The 21,615-nt window shown below is 42.3% G+C and overlaps 1 protein-coding gene across 5 annotated transcripts in view; it reads right to left on the bottom strand.

Annotated features, from left to right (window-relative positions):
- Positions 1-21,615, bottom strand: part of RNF130 (ring finger protein 130) — a 154,058-nt gene that overhangs the window by 52,324 nt on the left and 80,119 nt on the right. For all 5 annotated transcript variants that reach the window (XM_066272457.1, XM_066272458.1, XM_066272460.1 and 2 more), the window contains exons 4-5: positions 9,785-9,856; positions 7,877-7,959 (exon numbers count right to left, since the gene is read on the bottom strand). In XM_066272457.1, coding sequence (XP_066128554.1) covers positions 7,877-7,959; positions 9,785-9,856 — 155 coding nt within the window. The remainder of the gene's footprint in view (positions 1-7,876; positions 7,960-9,784; positions 9,857-21,615) is intronic.

Here is a 21,615-nt window from a genome sequence, read left to right as displayed (position 1 = left end):
CTGGGATCACAGTGGCCAGGGGAGCAGCAGTGGCCGGGGATCAGCGGCTGCTTGGCACCTACCCTCCCACCCTCCTCGGCGCTTCTGCTTCTCTGTTTCTGGTTACTCAGAAAGAACAAAATGATATGCTCCCATCTTTAATTTTTAAAGCTGTAAGAGTTGAGTATTCCCTGTTCATCTCTTCCTTTAAAGCTTGGTTATAGATTTTACTTATACTGGGGTTGTTTCCTTGTGGGTTTGTTGATTTAACAGAAGGTGCAGGGACCCCTGCTATGGCGCCCCCTTACTGAAGGACAACAAAGACAGACTGGCTTTTAAGGACAAACTGAGAAAGCCTCCCGTCCTTAGTGACTCAAAATCTGAAGGAAATATTTTCTTACAAAAAAATCCTCAAAACTCTTCCTTTTGTCTGTCCACCCATGGCTTTCCTAGCCCAACCCTCAGCCCAGTCAGCTCACCATCCTTCCCCCTCACCTCACCTGGAGATCGTCAATCTGACCCCAACTGCACATCTCTTCTGGAAACAAAACACAGCAACTGTCCTCTTCACCCACAGGCCCTTCTAACAGAGCCCCTCACTCTTCGGTCACAGGTGGGACCCTGAAGAACTGCCCTGTACTTGTTCCTTCCTGTCCCCACCAGCCGTTCTCCTTACCCGCCAGCTTCCACGGCCTCAGCTCTACCGTCTCCCTGAGCTCAGCACGGCCTCTCCCCTCCTCACAGGCAGAGCCCTGATACACGGCTGTCTGACCCAGACAGAGGCTCTTTCTGACTCCCAGTTGTTTCCCCTGAAAGCTGAAAGCTGGGGGTGGGGTGCAGTCATGGGAAGGCTGGAGCAGGATGTGAAAACCTGTATTCATGAATACTTAGAAGAGCACCAAGGATGTGCACATGAAATGTGTTATTAAACATATATTCAGACAAAGTAACATTGTTTCACACGATATCCCAATAAATGGTCAGAGCACTTGCGCATGCTGGGCACCACAGTGACCTCTTGCTATTATTCAGATGGCCATAAGCATCCAGACACCTCAGAGGGCAATGCCTTGGGGTCAGTCAGACCTTGCAAAGAAGCCCCTTCCCACTGTTACAAAAGACTTGATTAAATGATAAAACAATGAAAATACACACAGAAGCAGAAAAGGGCCCTAATATTTAGGGCTGAATGATGACTGCAATGGAAAGCAGGTGTGCCAAGGACAGTGATGTGTGAAAGGACAAGCAGGTCAGAGCTTCGACAAAGTCCTTTATTCCTGTAAGAACTGCTTTCAGATACAGAATGCAAAACATATGGCACATAAAAGGGAAAAACCAGCAATAATGAAAATAGTGCCTCCCCCTTTCCTATTTCCCACAGGCCACAAACTAGAGTGAGCGAATGGGGGTGAGGATCTACAGTGAACTAGAGAGAGCAGACACACTGCGGACGGCGGTGGTGAGGCGTCTACAGTGAAGGTGAGTTGTTGTCACAGCTCTGCAGCCTCTTGGTGCCGTGCAAGAACCTGGCAAATATAAAAGGACCCAGGATTACTCAATGTTAGAGACAAGCATTCTTCCCCTCAGCTGGGACTGGCAGTAAACACCGCTTCAGACAGTCTTCCCTGAAGTGTGGTGGCAGAGACATGTTGGCCAGCAGCTGGACGGCTGACCCATTCTGGCTTCTGAGTGGCCTCTTAGATACATGTTTATCCATGGTCCAGTGCTCTGCTTAGGAAGAGTATGTTTATCTACCAAAAAGTGTTGTGGCTAACCTTTAAGTGAAAGAGGCGATAGTTTTTCAGTTTCTAAGACATGTTGGCTAACATCAAAAGGATGATCAACTGTAATGAACACACAGGAGGTCCCAGAGCCAAGCCACTGCCATCTGTCCACAGCACACTAATGTGACAGAACGTGGAAAGTAAAGGTCAAGCAACAAAAGCCAGCAATCCAGGTGAGTGTGCCATCTAGACAGTCAGGTCAGGTTCCGGAGAGGCTTGTTAAAATTAGGGACAAACACAAGAGCACCTGGGCTGTTCTACCCCCTACTCAGGAGAAGAGGGCACCATGAATGCAGCGCCCGTCCAAAGTCCTTTATTCCAGCTGGGAAGGAAGAAGCAGTAGGGTGGATTTTGGAGGTGGCTTTGATAGAGCTATGAAACTGGAAGATGAAAGGCCTGCAAGCTGATGAGCAGACAGAAGGAAGAGAACCAGAGGGAGCAGGCGACAGAGCAGGTCTCTGGGGAAGGGAGGAGTTGGCATGCAGAGGCTCGTCAGGAGATAGGACTGAGAAGACTGCGAGGGTGGGTATGCAGGCAGATCCTCATGAAGGTTTGGGTCAGGAAGCAGAATTTCAACTATCAGTTACTGTTTTCTCTTGAGGTTGATGGTAAAAGTTCTGCAGCTAGGACCAGGGAGACCTGACCAGGGAGGAGAAGGGCTCTGCAGCGCCCCTGCAGGGCTGGAGGAACCAGAGCTGTCTGGCAGAAGAGGAAAAGGAAGAAGCAGAGTCACACCCTACTTGGTGTAGAGACCTGACGACCCAAGAGGAAGGGCAAGGTATGCAGACAGAGGGAACCAAGTAAGTAGCAGACAAGGCAAGAGTTAATCTGAAGGTACTGGAGAGGATCCATGAGAAATGAGAAGCTGCGAGAAGACCTGGGGTCAGGATGAGTGCTGTGTGGAACCATCCTCAAGGTCAGCAGCTCTCCACTGGAGACATCCGCAGCTGTCACAGCTGTGTGGGGGGTGCTGCTACTAGCACCTACTGCTGGTGCCGGGGTCCTGCTGATTATCCTGCTGCACACAGTATTTCCCCTGTCCCCAGCCCAACACTGACCTGGTCTCAATTTTCAACTGTGCCAAGGCTGAGAAAAGCTATTCCAGGTCAAAGCTGTCTACTTGGGTCCCACAGAATGGTGCTCAATGTGCAAACTTAATTTTTACTACAGCCAGAATGCTGTTGTTACCATTTCAGTGAGGTGCATGTCTTGCTGAGTTTAGAGATGGCTACAACTTATTGAAACTTAAGATATATACAAATATTGATCGACTTATGACCTATGCAACTTACGACCATTCGACTTTATGACCACAATCGCTAGCCACGACTGCTCCGCGTCTGGCAGTGCAAGCGTTGCCCAGCTGGGCATACGACAGTGTGGACCAGCTTCTGGCAGCACTACCATCTCCGCGTGCACCATTTCAACTGTTACCTCAGACTCGGTACAGCAATTTGTGTTTTGTGTCTTGGATATTTTTCATCAAACCCCTCCCAAGATGTCTACCAAGAGGAATTTGTCTTTGCAAATATTAAACCAGTTGTACTGGGAATGCAGTGTTTTACTTAAACCTGACGAATGTAAAAATAAGAAACAAAATGGTGTAGAGATGATATAAATGGCATAAAATGAACATAGAAAATTATGATATATAACAATAATGAAAGAAAATTATGATAAAATGACTTAAAGATTTTTATAACATCATTTCACAGTACTGCACATATAGCCTACTCAACTTACAACCAAATCATGTTACGACCGGTCTGTCGGACCAATCGTGGTCATAAGTTGAGCACTAGCTGTTTGTAACAAACATCAACCCACTCCAAAGGTAATGCGGAACTCTGACACACAGGCAGGCAGGAGTGAGCTTGCCATAACTTCAGGTGTAAAGAAATGCTGCTAAGTTAGACAAAATTCTAATACTCAAACACAGACCACAAACAAAGAGGTTGAGATGACTCTTGGGCTAATGGGTGACCACATAAACAGCTAAGTCCACCAGAGCTCTGGATCCCCAGGGCTGTGGTCTTGCAGCAGCAGAACCATTGGGTAAGTATTAAACACACATGTGCACCCCTCCACCAGAGCTGTGCTTCTGAGAACTCCTCACCGAGTCTGATATATAGTCAGGGTTAGAAAGCACTGGACTAAATTAAGAAAAAAAGAGAACCAACAATAAAACTTTGGAAACCCTTAAGGGACAGGCAGAATAAGAACAAGTGCCCCACAACAACATATGTTCCAGCTGAGGAGCTCTGAGCAAGACACTTAGGTTAGTGAGAACTGGTTTTGTTTATAGGCCCCAGAGGGTTCTGGGGACCGTGAACTGAAACAGGAAGACAGAGTAGTTGGACAGAACTTCTCCCTGGTCCTTCTGGTGTCAAAAGAGCTCTGTGCAGCCTGACTGGTGGTGGTGCAGTGGATAGAGCATTGACCTGAGATGCTGAGGTCTCAGCTTTGAAAGTCCAAGGTCACCGGCTTGAGCATAGGCTCACCAGCTTGATCGTGAGATCACTGACATGATCCCAAGGTCGCTGGCTTGAAGTCCAAGGTTGCTGGCCTGAACAAGGGGTCACTGACTCAGCTGGAGTCCCTTGGTCATAGCACGTATGAAAAGTAATCAATGAACAACTAAAGTGACGCAACTATGAGCTGATGCTTCTCATGTATCTTTGGGGTGTGTGTGTGTGTGTGTGTGTGTGTGTGTGTGAGTGAGACAGAGACAGAGAGGGACAGATAGGGACAGACAGGAAGGGAGAGAGATGAGAAGCATCAATTACTTGTTGCAGCACCTTAATTGTTCATTGATTGCTTTCTCATATGTGCCTTGACTGAAGGGCTACAGCAGACCGAGTGACCCCTTGCTCAAGCCAGTGACCTTGGGCTCAAGCTGGTGAGCTTTTTGCTCAAACCAGATGAGCCCGTGCTCAAGCTGGTGACCTCGGGGTTTCAAACCTGGGTCCTTCATGTCCCAATCTAATGCTCTATTCACTGCACCACCACATGGTCAGGCCTTTTCATGTATCATTTTCCTCCCTCCCTTCCTCCCTCTCTCTCGCTAAAAATAAATAAAAAATAAATCTAAGGCCCTGGCTGGTTGGCTCAGCAGTAGAGCGTAGGCCTGGCGTGTAGAAGTCCAGGTTCGATTTCCGGCCAGGGCACACAGGAGAAGCACCCATCTGCTTCTCCACCCTTACCCCTCTCCTTTCTATCTCTCCCTTCCCCTCCCGCAGCCAAGGCTCCACTGGAGCAAAGTTGGTCCGGGCACTGAGAACGGCTCCATGGCCTCCGCCTCAGGTGCTAGAATGACTCCAGTTGCAGCAGAGCAATGCCCCAGATGGGCAGAGCATCGCCCCCTGGTGGGCATGCTGGGTGGATCCTGGTTGGGCGCATGTGGGAGTCTGTCTGTCTGTCTGCCTCTCCCCTGCTTCTCACTTAGGAAAAATATAAAAATAAATAAATAAATCTAAAAACCAGTAGTAAAAAAAAAAAAGATTAAAAAAAAGCAAGTGGCCTGACCAGGTGGTGGCCCGGTGGCGCGGTGGCTAGAACGTCGGACTGGGATGCAGAGGACCCAGGTTCGAGACCCTGAGATCGCCAGCTTGAGTGCGGGCTCATCTGGTTTGAGCAAAGGCCCACCAGCTTGAACCCAAGGTCGCTGGCTCCAGCAAGGGGTTGCTCGGTCTGTTTGAAGGCCCGCGGTCAAGGCACATATGAGAAAGCAATCAATGAACAACTAAGGTGTTGCAACGCGCAATAAAAAAACTAATGATTGATGCTTCTCATCTCCCTCTGTTCCTGTCTGTCCCTGTCTATCCCTCTCTCTGACTCACTCTGTCTCTATAAAAAATAAATAAATAAAAAAAAAGCAAGTGCCCTGGCCGGTTGGCTCAGTGGTAGAGCATCGGCCTGGTGTGCAGAAGTCCCGGGTTCGATTCCTGGCCAGGGCACACAGGAGAAGCGCCCATCTGCTTCTCCACCCCTCCCCCTCTCCTTCCTCTCTGCCTCTCTCTTCCCCTCCCGCAGCCAAGGCTCCATTGGAGCAAAGATGGCCTGGGCGCTGGGGATGGCTCCTTGGCCTCTGCCCCAGGCGCTGGAGTGGCTCTGGTCGCGGCGGAGCGACGCCCCGGAGGGGCAGAGCATCGCTCCCTGGTGGGCAGAGCGTCGCCCCTGGTGGGCATGCCTGGTGGATCCCGGTCGGGCGCATGCGGGAGTCTGACTGTCTCTCCCCGTTTCCAGCTTCAGAAAAATACAAAAAAAAACCCCAAAAAAACCGAAACAAAACAAAACAAAAAGCAAGTAAGAGCTGACCATGCTTTATGATGCATGCTGCCCACCTTTCTCTGACATGTATTTGTATGTGTATTTTCTCTTGCCTCATGCTTTAGACCGGTGGTAGTCAACCTGATACCTACTGCCCACTAGTGGGTGTTCCAGCTTTCATGGTGGGCGGTAGCAGAGCAACCAAAGTATAAATAAAAAGATAGATTTAACTATAGTAAGTTGTTTTATAAAGATTTATTCTGTCAAACTTAGTGAAAATCCGACATAAAGTACTTGATAAGTAATTATTATTATATGCTTTAACTTGCTGTAACTCTGCTTTATAAATTTTATAAAGTAAAGTTACTTCCCTACTTTATAAATCACCATTACTATGGAACTGGTGGGCGGTTAGAAAATTTTACTACTAACAGAAATACAAAAGTGGGCGGTAGGTATAAAAGGTTGACTACCCCTGCTTTAGACTGTAAATGATTACATGGAAAAAAATTGGTAACTGCGTAATTTAATTCTCTATAGAATAGCTTACATGTAATTTTGTAGATTTACCTTTATATGTAAACTGCTTATTATTTAAAAAAAATTTTTTTTTACTAGTTATTCTTAAGTTCCTTGATTTTTAAAAAAGTAGATCTTTCTGGCCCTGGCTGGCTGGCTCAGTGGATAGAGCATCAGCCTGGCATCTGGACGGGTCAGAGAACATAGGAGAAGTGACCATCTGCTTCTGTCCCCTGCCCTATCCCCTTTCTTTCCCTTTTCCCCTCCTGCAGAGAGTGGCTCAAATGGTCTGAATGATGGCCCTAGGCACTGAGGATAGTTCAGTTGATTCAAGCATTAGCCCCACATGGGGGTTGCCGGGTGGATCCTTGTTGGGGAGCTTGCAGGAGTCTGTCTCATTGTCTCCTCTCATCTAACTTAAAAAAAAAAAAAAAAAGCAACTTCCTAGGCTCAGAATAGATCACTTTGTGAGTAAGTAATATAATACCAGTAGACTCATGGAAACAACTGCTACTAATTATTTTATTTATTCACACCCTGCATTGTTAGAGGGCTGGAGTTGTAGGGATGTGTTATAAAGCACAGGGAGAAGGTGGAGGAAAAGTCTTTGATTCCAGGCTTCTTAATAGGTGCTTTCCTATTTTTCCAATCAATACTTGAAACTGTGTACCTTAATATTTCGCATACCCTCGCACAGGGCAGCACCACAGCAGGGACTGACACCTAATTCAGAAAATGTGCTCTTTTTCAGAGCATGAAGTGCAGGTGAGCACCCTATTTTTGAAGGGAGGTACAGGCCCTATGTAAAAAGCACCAGAAGTACAGCAGACCTTAGTACTGGCTCTGCTCTTCTGAACAGTGTGGCCCTGGTATGCACGGCTGGCTTCACTGCCCTTCAGTACACATGGAGAGAAAGTCCCTAGAGTTCTGGTGCCCTGCCCATGTGAGCACTGTTGAGGCTGATCAGAGGGCCTAGGGACAAGTTCTGATTCAAGGAGAGGAACGGTGGCTCATTTTGAAACCCACAGAAGTCACAGAATTAAACATTTTTTTACTTCAATCCTCTTTAGACTACAGAAGTGGCTGGAGGCTGTGCCCCAGGTTTCCCATAACTAGAGAAAGGCCTGTGAAATCTGTTCTGGCTGGGGCAGCATGGCTCACCACTAACCACAGCTCCCACTACGTGCAGCGTGCAGCTGGGCCCAGCCTGAGGAAAAGCTCTGAGTAAGGTGGCTCTGATGAGCAGGAGGCATCCCTTCTTGTCAGAGAGGGAGGCATACAAACCACATAGTAGTGTTCTTTTTAAACAAAGAAAGTTGACGTACTTGCAGGGGAGAATCCGGACAACATCATTCTGCTTATAGCTCTCTATGCAGACAGCACAGTGATCAAAGTCTGGGTCTGTTTCCTGAAATGCAAAACATAGGAACCCTAGTCACACGCTAAAGCTAAAAGTCCGTGAATGGAGGAGAAACAACCCAGGAAAGGACCTTCCTGTGCCAACTACAAGAAACAATGATTATAAAGTGAAAGGTTATAAAAAAATTATTTAATGTTTCCATTTGCTTAACTATATCAACCCAAATCATATCTAAATCAATCTATTTTGACTTTAAACTATGTTGTAACAATACTAATTCTGTTTGTATAACATCTTAGAAGTCAGAATTCTGATTTTTTTCAAGATTCATCAACTGTCACCAGTGACAGTGCTCATCCCCAGTCCCCAGCCCACACTTCTGCTGCATCACCATTCTGGTCAAGCAGGTGTCACTGTGTATCTCCACAGCTGGGCGCTAGCCAGGAGGCTCATCCAACCACGTGGCTAAGTACAGGCAGAGAAGATGATGGCCCCCAGCAGGCTGCTACCTAGAGACCTGCCCCAAGGATGGTCACAGATTGAGGGTAGAGAACTCATAGGCTCCACTTGATACTGGATCTTTAGCAAGAGTCAGGAGAGTAACTGACTTCCTTTCTTTTCTGGTTTGGGGACGGGTTTCCCTGAACTGCCATAAAACAGTGTATCCAGGAACCTAAACCAGGAAAGGTGACACTATCTGTCATATCATTGCCACCTGGACTGAAACTCAGTGGGAAATACACACTGGAAGGAGGTGCTGCTTTTAACAAGGAAAGGTGGTTCTGTGGCCACTTACGGGACAAAGCAGGATGACAGTGAGGCAGCAGCTGGAGACACCAGGCCAAGTGAGCACTTCACAGCGACCGCGCCTCACGGTGCAGCTGTTGTGATGCTGCTATTTTCCACAATGTTTTTACTTTTTTCTTTCCGGAGTGTACAGTAAAGTTTACTGACAAAGTCTCCACCTTCTGGAGCTGAGTCATGGAAAATCAGATGTGGCGGTTTCAAGGTAGTGGGAATAAAAATGAGCCAAGTCAATAAAGTGGTAAAACTGAAGGTGGAGAATTGCCTAAAATGATCCTTCCAGAGTTCTTAGTTAAAACATTAGAGTTGGGTGTGGGCCAGAAGATGATTTTGGTTTCATGCTTCCAGAGATACAATTTTTCATGCTAGATAACCTTGACTATATGCAATGTCAGGTCTAATTTTAAGTTGCTTTTCTGTCCTCACAGAGCAGAAGTAGGGCTCTAGCATAAGTTGAGATCCGGCTGGAGAACTGTGCTGAGCAGTCTCCACTACAGCCCCTGTCACTGCCTCTCTGATCCAGTCCCATAAACCACCCAACCTTGACACATTGTGCCCTCCTTCCCAACTGCTCAGTACGCACAGAAAGCCTGTTAGCCAGCCGACACTCCCTTGAATTTGGATCTCCAGTTCTCCATTTAACTGAAGAAAAAACAGGAGGTGTGGCCAAGACCCAGAAAGCACAGCAAGACATCACATTCCTGGCTACTAGTATATCAACAGCCCCATTAGAGTTAGTTCTTCCCAAAAGGATGATAGATTTTAGCAGAAGGAAACTGTTGAACACCACAGCTAGGGTAACTATAAGTCATCCAGTGAAGCAATTAATGGCAAGAGCATTTAAAATCCAGAAAATGTAGAGAACTGAGCGAGAGCCTCCAAATGTCAAAGTATACAAAGAATATAATTTCAAAGAGAAGCTAGTTTAAAATAAAGCATTAGTGTATGCTTGGAGAAAAATAATAACCTAAAAAACAAGGCACAAATGATTAGAGTATATTCTCTCCCACCAAATCAAAAGCAAAACTACTTTATTGTTTTAATGTTAAAAGTTACTTTATTACTGTACCTTATCACCCTTCTTCACTGTTCTGGTTGTCAATTTGCTGATGGCTTTCTTGGCCGCATCCCCAAGACGACGCTATAAATGTTGTAAAGAAAAATAGACATTAAGTAAAACATCTCTGAATAATGTTCTTTATTTAAAAATGATTAAATGTATAAAGTCCCTAGTATCCTATATCATTATCCATTTCATAGCATATAAAAGGGCTCTAAAAAAGCAAGTAAAAATGAGAGAAACTAGATTTCCCAAATATTTAGTATTTCGGTTGAATCATTAAAAAGGGAATATATATAGTTAAAAGGCCAGGTGTCATAATGACTACTGCATTTTGTATTTACTAAGCATTGTAAATATTACAACATTATAAAAAATCTTATACATGTCACAGCTCCTACCATCATTCTAATAGATTTCCTAGTCTGCTCCACGGACGCCCACTACTAGATGTTTAAGCTCTGTCTTAGCAAAAGAACATCTCCAAAGCCTGTTGAAATAGCTCATTGTATCACTCAGTAAGAGAGAAGAGATGTGGTCACGATTTCTACTTCTGTCTCTGCTACTACAATGCTCCATTATCCTAGGAAGGTATATTTACCTTCCCAGGGTTGAGTTATTGTCATTTATCTGAGAGGGTTAAGTCAGAGACTCTCTAAGGCTGGATTTATCCAACATTCTGCCAGACATTGCTAGCAGTGCCAGACACCAAGAACCCAAAAAGGAAAACATAGTATATTTTTGATCTTGCAAAGCAAACTGAATCGGGGACAGCCTAGTACAACAGAGTGTGCCCAGAGGGTATGGCAGCACAAAGGAGCCAACCTAATGCAGGCTGGGTGGGAGAGGGCAGAGGAGCAAACAGGAGGGCTCTGAGGAAGTGATGCCTGAGCTAAGGCTTGGAAAACTGAGCAGAAAGGAATTACATAAAGAAGAGCATAAAGGCCATAAGAAAGACTCTGGCCTGACTAGGCAATGGCCCAGTGGGTAGAGCGTCAAACTGGGATGCGGAGGACCGAGGTCTGAAGCCCTGAGGTCTCCGGCTTGGGCACAGGCTCATCCAGCTTGAGCACGGGCTTACCAGCTTGATCATGAGCTCACCAGCTTGAGCGTGGGGGTCACAGACAGGACCCCATAGTCGCTAGCTTGAGCCTAAAGGTCACTGGCTTGAGCCCAAGGTCACTGGCTTGAGCAAGGGGTCACTCGCTCTGCTGTAGCCCCCTGGTCAAGGCACGTATGAGAAAGGAATCAGTGAACAACTAAGGTGCCACAACAAAGAATTGACGCTTCTCATCTCTTTCCCTTCCTGTCTGTCTGTCCTTCTCTCTCTCTCTGTCAAAAAAAAAAAAAAAAAAAAGACAGACTCCGGACAAAGAAAATTTAGTAAAGACAAACAAGTGTGAAGTGCAGATATGTGAAGGAAATGATAGTTCAGTATAACTAGGGTGAACACTATTTTATACTGTGCAGATTAGAATGCTCTGAGAGTTAGAGGGCACTATTAACAACTAAACTGGGACAATGTGGCCTGACCAGGTGGTGGCGCAGTGGATAGAGCGTCAGACTGGGACCTGGAAGACCCAGGTTCAAAACCTGAGGTCACGGCCCTGGCCGGTTGGCTCAGTGGTAGAGCGCTGGCCTGGCATGCAGGAGTCCCGGGTTCGATTCCCAGCCAGGGCACACAGGAGAAGCGCCCATCTGCTTCTCCACCCCTCTCCCTCTCCTTCCTCTCTGTCTCTCTCTTTCCCTCCCGCAGCCAAGGCTCCACTGGAGCAGGGTTTGCCCGGGCTCTGAGAATGGCTCTGTGGCCTCTGCCTCAGGTGCTAGAGTGGCTCTGGTTGCAATAGAGCGACACCCCAGATGAGAAGCATCGCCCCCTGGTGGGCGTGCCGGGTGGATCCTGGTTGGGCGTATGTGGGAGTCTGTCTGACTGCCTCCCCGTTTCCAACTTCAGAAAAATACAAAAAAAGAAAAAAAAAAGAAAACCTGAGGTCACTGGCTTGAGCGCGGGCTCATCTGGCTGAGCAAGGCTCACTCACTAGCTTGAGCCCAAGGTCACTGGCTTACGCAAGGGGGTCAATCGGTCTGCTGAAGGTCCCCAGTCAAAGCACATAGAAAAAAGCAATCAATGAACAACTAGGTGCCACAACAAGGAACTGATGCTTCTCATCTCTCTCCCTTCCTGTCTGTCTGTCCCTATCTGTCCCTCTCTCTGTCTGTCACAAAAAAACAAAACAAACAACAACAACAAAAACACTGGGACAATGTGACTAAACAGGTACACAAGACAGATGATCACTTAACATGTAACCAGATTCTAAACTGTGGATTCTATTCTATTCTGAGGATAAAAAGTCATTAAAAACAAAAATTTTAGTGGAAATTAAAAATATGCAATGAGAACAATTTAATGAACCTCTTTGTGTCCATCATCCAGCTTCAATTATGAACATTTTAATCCATATTTTCATCTATTCTACTCTTTATGGTATGAGAGGGTTTCACAGTACATTGCAAGCTTGTGTAATCTCACCCATAAAGTCTTCACTATGTCTAACAGACATGGGCCTTCATTTGGTGCCACTGTCTTATCTAACAAAATTAACAATAATAATCAATCAATCTTATCAAATACTCACACTATACTACAATTTCCCCAGTTGTCTCCAGAATGTCTTTTTATAGTTGGCTTCTTTGAACCAGGATATCTAGTCCAAACACTGCATTTGGCTACTATTTCTCTCGTCTCTTTTAACCTATGAGTCCCCCTCCCCATATATATGGAGGGCGTCCAGATGTTTTATTTACATATATGTAAATAAATACCCACCTTATGGAGATATAACTGACTTACAACAAACTGCACATATGGTGTACAGTGTAATGTTTTGACATGACCCATGGTCTACGGCCATACCACCCTGAACGCGCCCGATCTCGTCTGATCTCGGAAGCTAAGCAGGGTCGGGCCTGGTTAGTACTTGGATGGGAGACATGACCCATGAAACTATCATAATGACCAAGATAGTGCATCCACCCTCTCACCAATGCCTGTGCCTCTCCTACTCCTTTCTTCCCTCCACCCCACCCCCCATGACTTACTCTCTGCTACTAGTTTGCATTTTAGCAAGTTTTACATAAATGGAATATTTACATAGCATTATATTATTATATTATATTATATATACTGTTTTGTGTATGATTTCTTCTACCCAGTATAACTGTCTTGAGATTAACCCATGTTGTTGCATGTATCAACAGTTTGTTTCTCTTATACCACACTGTACAGATATTCTGCAATCTATCTTTTTACCTGCTGATGGGACATTAGTAGTTTTCCAGATTTTGGATCCAATGGACACAGCTGAGTACAACATTCTTTACCTTTAGAAGTCTTTGTAAATACATATGCTTTTTTCCTGGGGTAGATACCTATGAAGTAGGGAAGACTGGCTAATATAATAGGTGTGTTTGACTTAAGATGCTGCCAAAGCGGTTTCCCGAGTGAGCCCTGTTATGTCTCGCCAGCGGTAAATGAAGTCACAGGTCCTCCACATCCTCACCAGCACATGGTATGGCTGGTCTTTCTCATCTGGCTGCAACCTCACTAACGGGTGTGCTGTGCTATCTGTTGGTGGCTGTCATTTGCATTTCTTTGATGATGTGGAGCATCATTTCATGTACTTATTTGCCATCTGAATATTGCTTCTGAAGTCTGTTCAAAACTTTTGCCTGTTTTTTGGACTTTGTTTTCTTATTATTGACTTGAGAGTATTTTACAAATTCTAGAATTCCTTTTGCATATTATATTTTCTCATTTTTTGGCAGTTTTTAATTTTGTTGATTTATCAATTCTTCATTTATGGACTGTGCTCAGGTGTCATAGTTAAGTAATCTTTGCCTATCCCAAGGTTACTTTCCCTATTTTCTTTTCTAGAAGTTTTATCATTTCAGGCTTTATATGTAGGTATCTGGTCCATTTTGAGATAGTTTTGTATAAGGTGTGAGGCTTTCATTGCTTTTCTGGGAGGAAGGGCACATGATATAAAATTCTTCCAGCACCCTTTGTTGAAAAGGCTGTCCTTTCCCCACTGTGTTGCCTTTACACATTTGGCAAAAATCAGTTGCCCATAAACGTGTGTGGCTCTATGTTTGAACATTATTTTGTACCATGTATCTACCTACCTATCGTTAAGCAAACACCACACTGTCATTTCTGCAGTTTTGTAACAAATCTGTAATCTGATAGGGCTATAGCTCTCCAGCTTTTTTCTTCTCCCAACACCCTTTTGGTTGTTCTTTTTTTTTTTCCTTTGTGATAGAGACAGAGAGAGAGACACAGAGAGGGACAGACAGGGAGAAGCATCATTTCTTCGTTGTGGCTCCTTAGTTGTTCATTGATTGTTTTCTCATTTGTGCCTTGATGGGGGGGGGGTACACAGAGAGAGTGACCCCTTACTCAAGCCAGCAACTATGGGGTCAGGTCTATGATCCAATGCTCAAACCAGCAACTCCACACACTCAAGCTGGTGACCTGGGGGTTTTGAACCTGGGTCCTCTGTGTCCCAGTCCCTGTCCAATACTCTATCCAGTGCACCACCGCCTGGTCGGGCCCTTCTGGTTGTTCTTGACCCTCTGCATTCCCCTAAGAATTTTAGGTTCAGCCTGACCAGCTGGTGGTGCAGTGGCTAGAGCGTTGGACTGGGATGTGGAAGGATCCAGGTTCGAGACCCCGAGATAGCCAGCTTGAGCGCGGGCTCATCTTGTTTGAGCAAAAGCTCACCAGCTTGGACCCAAGGTCGCTGGCTCAAGCAAGGGGTTACTCGGTCTGCTGAAGGCCCGCGGTCAAGACACATATGAGAAAGCAATCAATGAACAACTAAGGTGTCGCAATGCACAACGAAAAACTAATAATTGATGCTTCTCATCTCTCTGTCCCTGTCTATCCCTCTTTCTGACTCTGTCTCTGTAAAAAAGAAAAAAAAAAAAAGAAAAAAGAATTTTAGGTTCAGCTTATTAATTTCTATTAAAAAAAGCTATCTGGGATTTACCCTGCATAGAATATACAGGTCAATTTGGGGAGAACTAACATCGTAGCAAAACCAAGTGCTGCCCTAAACACTGTTATCTCTCCATCTATTTCTTCTTATTTAATTTCTCTCAGAAATATTTTTAGTTTTCACTGTACAGGTCTTGCACATCTTTGGTGAGATCTCTAATAATTTCCTGTTTATGCTATTTCTTTTTTGATGCTAATAAAAATGGCATTCTAAAAATATTTAAATTTCCATTCATTGCTTATAGACAAATAAAATTTATTTTTGTATACTGATCTTGTATCTCTGAATCTTGCTAAACCCATATGCTTTTTAAGAGACTCATTCAAATTTTATACACAACAATGTCATCTGTGAATGGAGAGTTTTACTTTTTCGTTTCTAATAATGGTACTTTTCTTTCTTCCTTGTTGTGTTGGTTAAAACCTCTAGTATAGAGTGGAAATAAAATCAGAGCACAGATCCTTCTCTTGTTCATCTTAGAAAAGAGCATTTAGTCTTTTGTCTTTCACCATATGTATGATGATAGCTATCAATTTTTGTAGATACTCCTCATCAGTTTAGGAAAGTTACCTTTTATTCTTAGTCTACTAAAAGCTTTAACATCCAGAATAGATGTTTAATTTTGGCAAATGTTTTTTCTTCATCTACAGAGAACGTATAGTTTTCCTTTAGCTGTTAATATGCCAACTTATATTGATTAACTTTTTTTTTTTTTAATAAATTTTTATTAATGGTAATGGGATGACATTAATAAATCAGGGTACATATATTCAAAGAAAACATGTCTAGGTTATTTTGTCATCAAATTATGTTGCAGACCCCTCGCCCAAAGTCAGATTGTCCTCCGTCACCCTCTATCTAGTTCTCTGTGCCCCTCCCCCTCCCCCTAACTCTCTCCCTCCCTCCCTCCCATGTCCTCCCTCCCCCCCCCCCACCCTTGGTAACCACCACACTCTTGTCCATGTCTCTTAGTCTCATTTTTATGTTCCACCAATGTATGGAATCATGTAGTTCTTGTTTTTTTCTGATTTACTTATTTCACTCCTTATAATGTTACCAAGATCCCACCATTTTGCTGTAAATGATCTGATGTCATCATTTCTTATGGCTGAGTAGTATTCCATTGTGTATATGTGCCACATCTTCTTTATCCAGTCTTCTATTGAAGGGCTTTTTGGTTGTTTCCATGTCTTGGCCACTGTGAACAGTGCTGCAATGAACATGGGGCTACATGTGTCTTCACGTATCAATGTTTCTGAGGTTTTGGGGTATATACCCAGTAGAGGGATTGTTGGGTCATAAGGTAGTTCTATTTGCAGTTTTTTGAGGAAAACACCATACTTTCCTCCATAATGGTTGTACTACTTTACAGTCCCACCAACAGTGAATGAGGGTTCCTTTTTCTCCACAGCCTCTCCAACATTTGCTATTACCCGTCTTGTTGATAATAGCTAATCTAACAGGAGTGAGGTGGTATCTCATTGTAGTTTTGATTTGCATTTCTCTAATAACTAATGAAGCTGAGCATCTTTTCATATATCTGTTGGCCATTTGTATCTCTTCCCGGGAGAAGTGTCTGTTCATGTCCTCTTCCCATTTTTTTATTGGATCGTTTGTTTGTTTGTTGTTGAGTTTTATGAGTTCTTTGTAAATTTTGGATATTAGGCCCTTATCTGAGCTGTTGTTTGAAAATATCAGTTCCCATATAGTTGGCTGTCTGTTTATTTTGATATCAGTTTCTCTTGCTGAGCTAAAACTTTTAATTCTGATGTAGTCCCATTCATTTATCTTTGCCTTCACTTCTCTTGCCATTGGAGTCAAGTTCATAAAATGTTCTTTAAAACCCAGGTCCATGATTTTAGTACCTATGTCTTCTTCTATGTACTTTATTGTTTCAGGTCTTATATTTAGGTCTTTGATCCATTTTGAATTAATTTTAGTACACGGGGACAGGCTGTAGTCGAGTTTCATTCTTTTGCATGTGGCTTTCCAGTTTTCCCAACACCATTTGTTGAAGAGGCTTTCTTTTCTCCATTGTGTGTTGTTGGCCCCTTTATCAAAGATTATTTGACCATATATATGTGGTTTTATTTCTGGGCTTTCTATTCTGTTCCATTGGTCTGAATGTCTATTTTTCTGCCAATACCATGCTGTTTTGATGATCGTGGCCCTATAATATAGTTTAAAGTCAGGTATTGTAATGCCCCCAGCTTCATTCTTTTTCCTTAGGATTGTTTTGGCTATTCGGGGCTTTTTATAGTTCCATATAAATCTGATGACTTTTTGTTCCATTTCTTTAAAAAATCTCATAGGGATTTTGATGGGAATTGCATTAAATTTGTATATTGCTTTGGGTAATATGGCCATTTTGATTGTATTTATTCTTCCTATCCAAGAACAAGGAATATTTTTCCATCTCATTGTATCTTTTTCGATTTCCCTTAACAATGCTTTGTAATTTTCATTATATAGGTCCTTTACGTTCTTTGTTATGTTTATTCCTAGGTATTTTATTTTTTTTGTTGCAATCGTGAAGGGGATTATTTTTTTGAGTTCGTTTTCTAATATTTCATTGTTGGCATATAGAAAGGCTATGGACTTTTGTATGTTAATTTTGTATCCTGCGACCTTACTGTATTGGTTTATTGTTTCTAATAATCTTTTTGTGGAGTCCTTCGGGTTTTCGATGTATAGGATCATATCATCAGCAAAAAGTGATAGCTTTACTTCTTCTTTTCCGATATGGATGCCTTTTATTTCTTTGTCTTGTCTGATTGCTCTGGCCAGAACTTCTAGCACCACGTTGAATAAGAGTGGAGAGAGTGGACAACCCTGTCTTGTTCCTGATTTAAGGTAGAAAGTCCTCAGTTTTATGCCGTTTAATAGGATGTTGGCTGATGGTTTATCATATATGGCCTTTATCATGTTGAGATATTTTCCTTCTATACCCATTTTGTTGAGAGTCTTAAACATAAAATTGTGTTGTATTTTATCAAAAGCCTTTTCTGCATCTATTGATAAGATCATGTGGTTTTTGTTCTTTGTTTTGTTGATATGGTGTATTACGTTAACCGTTTTGCATATGTTGAACCATCCTTGAGGTTCTGGGATGAATCCCACTTGATCATGATGTATTATTTTTTTAATATGTTGTTGTATTCGGTTTGCCAGTATTTTGTTTAGTATTTTAGCATCTGTATTCATTAGAAATATTGGTCTGTAGTTTTCTTTCTTTGTGCCATCCTTGCCAGGTTTTGGTATGAGGGTTATGTTGGCCTCATAAAATGTGTTTGGAAGTATTGCTTCTTCTTCAATTTTTTGGAAGACTTTGAGTAGAATAGGAACCAAGTCTTCTTTGAATGTTTGATAGAATTCACTAGTATAACCGTCTGGGCCTGGACTTTTATTTTTGGGGAGATTTTTAATAGTTTTTTCTATTTCCTCCCTGCTGATTGGTCTGTTTAGGCTTTCTGCTTCTTCATGACTCAGTCTAGGAAGGTTGTATTGTTCTAGGAATTTATCCATTTCTTCTAGGTTGTTGTATTTGGTGGCATATAATTTTTCATAGTATTCTACAATAATTCTTTGTATTTCTATGATGTCTGTGGTGATCTCTCCTCTTTCATTTTGGATTTTATTTATTTGAGTCCTGTGTCTTTTTTCCTTGGTGAGTCTTGCCAAGGGTTTGTCAATTTTGTTCATCTTTTCAAAGAACCAGCTCCTTGTTTTATTGATTTTTTCTATAGTTTTTCTGTTCTCTATTTCATTTATTTCTGCTCTGATTTTTATTATCTCCTTTCTTCGGCTGGTTTTGGGTTGTCTTTGTTCTTCTTTTTCTAGTTCCTTAAGGTGTGAAGTTAAGTGGTTTACTTCGGCTCTCTCTTGTTTGTTCATATAGGCCTGAAGTGATATGAACTTTCCTCTTATTACTGCTTTTGCTGCATCCCAGAGATTCTGATATGTCGTATTTTCATTTTCATTTGTCTGTATATATCTTTTGATGTCTGCGCTTATTTCTTCTTTGACCCATTCATTTTTTAGAAGTATGTTGTTTAGTTTCCACATTTTTGTGGGTTTTTCCCCCTCTTTTTTGCAGTTGAATTCTAGTTTCAAGGCTTTATGATCAGAAAATATGCTTGGTACAATTTCAATTTTTCTAAATTTGCTGATATTGTCTTTGTGGCCCAACATATGGTCAATTCTTGAGAATGTTCCATGTACACTAGAGAAAAATGTATACTCTGTCGCTTTGGGATGAAGCGTCCTGTAGATGTCTATCATATCCAGGTGTTCTAGTATTTCGTTTAAGGCCACTATATCTTTATTGATTCTCTGTTTGGATGACCGATCTAGAGCCGTCAGCAGTGTATTGAGGTCTCCAAGTATGATTGTATTTTTGTTAGTTTTTGTTTTAAGGTCAATAAGTAGCTGTCTTATATATTTTGGTGCTCCTTGGTTTGGTGCATATATATTAAGGATTGTTATGTCTTCTTGATTCAACTTCCCCTTAATCATTATGAAATGACCATTTTTGTCTCTGAGTACTTTTTCTGTCTTGTAGTCAGCATTATTAGATATGAGTATTGCTACGCCTGCTTTTTTTTGGGTGTTGTTTGCTTGGAGTATTGTTTTCCAGCCTTTCACTTTGAATTTGTTTTTATCCTTGTTGCTTAGATGTGTTTCTTGTAGGCAGCATATAGCTGGATTTTCTTTTTTAATCCATTCTGCTACTCTGTGTCTTTTTATTGGTAAGTTTAATCCATTTACATTTAGTGTAATTATTGACACTTGTGGGTTCCCTACTGCCATTTTATAAATTGCTTTCTGTTAGTTTTGTATCTAGTTTGATTCTTCTCTTTTGTTTTTCTATCATTTGTTTTTGTTTGTTTGTGTTCCATACTTCTTTCCTCTGTTGCTACCTTTTTTAAGTCAAGTGTTTTTGTGGTGGTTTTTTTAAGGGTGGTTACCATTAAGTAATGAAAAGGGTACCTACCATATTCATTGTAGTACCCTATCTTATAAGTATTTCTGCACTTCATCATCCTTTGCTACTGTTAATCTCCATCCTCTCCCCCCTTTTTTTTCCTTTGTCGTCACAGTTTAAGTTTGGTTTTATTGTGTTCTTGGTGGAGCTGTTACTTGTGGTGTTGTTTTCTTTTGTTCTTTGAATCTGGTTGGAAAGCCCCCCCTGGAGTGGGGGCTTTCTGTTGATAAATTCTCTCATCTTTTCTGTATTTGTGAATGTTTTTATATCTCCTTCATACTTGAAGGATAGCTTTGATGGGTATAGTATTCTTGGCTGAAAGTTCCTCTCTTTTAGGGCTTTAAATATTGGGGTCCACTCTCTTCTAGCTTGTAGAGTTTCTGCTGAGAAATCTGATGATAATCTAATAGGCCTTCCTTTATATGTTGTACTCTTCTTTTCCCTGGCTGCCTTGAGAATTTTTTCTTTGTCATTGGTTTGTGTCATCTTTATTATGATGTGCCTTGGAGTGGGTTTGTTGGGGTTAAGAAAACTTGGTGTTCTGTTTGCTTCTTGAATTTGAGGCTTTAGTTCCTTCCACAGGCTTGGGAAGTTCTCGTCTATTATTTGTTTGAGTATATTCTCCATTCCATTTTCTTTCTCTTCTCCCTCTGATATACCTATTATTCTTATGTTATTCTTTCTGATGGAGTCAGACAATTCCTGTAGGGCTTTCTCGTTTTTTATTATTTTTGAGTCTCTTTCTTCTTCTCTCTGTTGTGCCTCAAGTTGTTTGTCTTCTATTTCACTAATCCTATCTTCAATCTGGGCTGTTCTGTTAGCTAAGCTTGTTACCTCGTTTTTCAGCTCGTGAATTGAGTTTTTCATTTCTGTTTGATTTGTTTTTATAGTTTCAATTTCCTTGGTAATATATTCTTTGTGTTCATTGAGTTGTTTTCTGATCTCCCTATATTGCCTTTCTGTGTTTTCTTGTATATCTCTGAGTATTTTTAAGATTTCTATTTTAAAATCTCTGTCATTTAGCTCCAAGGCTTCCAATATGTTAAGTCTTTTCTCCATAGGTTTTTCCACATCCATTTGTGTTACCTCTCTTTCTTTTGTATCCATAATATTCGATTTCCTCTTTCTTATCGGCATCTGAGGGTGGTCTTATTGATAGCACGCAGGCGCACTCCCTCGCGGCTTGAATGAGCGTCGCTGCGGTAGCTTCCTTCACACCCTCGTCTCTCAGATTCAAGTGATAACAGTCCTTTTGCTTTCAGTTTGTGTGGAACTTCAGAATGCTCCGAGGATAAATTTTTCTGTTTCTAGTTGATAAATTTGTTGTGATTTAGGGGAGAGCTGTCGGACGCGCTTCTCACGGCGCCATTTCCGTGACGTCACCCGATTAACTTTTTAATGTTAAATCAACCTTGCATTCCTCGGATGACCACCACCTGGGCATGATGAATTACCCTTTTTATATAGTTAAATATAATTTGCTAAAATTTTGTTTAGAATTTTTGCATCTACAGTCAAGAGAGATTCTGGTCTACAGCTTGTTGTCCTGTAATGTTTTTGTCTAGTTTTGGTTATCAGGATGATGATGACTTCATAGAATGAAATGGGAAGTATTTCTGCCTTTTCAATTTTCTATTTTGAATTATTTTTTCCCCCTTAAATGTTTGGTAGAAATAACCAGAAACCATCTGCCTGGAGCTCTCTTTTGGGGGGAAGGTTTTAAACTACAAATATAATTTTCTTGAGAGACACAGGTCTAACTTATCTATTCATCTTGAATAAGCTTTGGTTGTTAG

Source organism: Saccopteryx bilineata, chromosome 4 (assembly GCF_036850765.1).
Source record: "Saccopteryx bilineata isolate mSacBil1 chromosome 4, mSacBil1_pri_phased_curated, whole genome shotgun sequence".
Lineage (NCBI taxonomy): Eukaryota > Metazoa > Chordata > Mammalia > Chiroptera > Emballonuridae > Saccopteryx > Saccopteryx bilineata.
The sequence above is the reverse complement of the archived record's forward strand: the minus strand, read 5'-3'. Positions and strand labels throughout refer to the sequence as shown.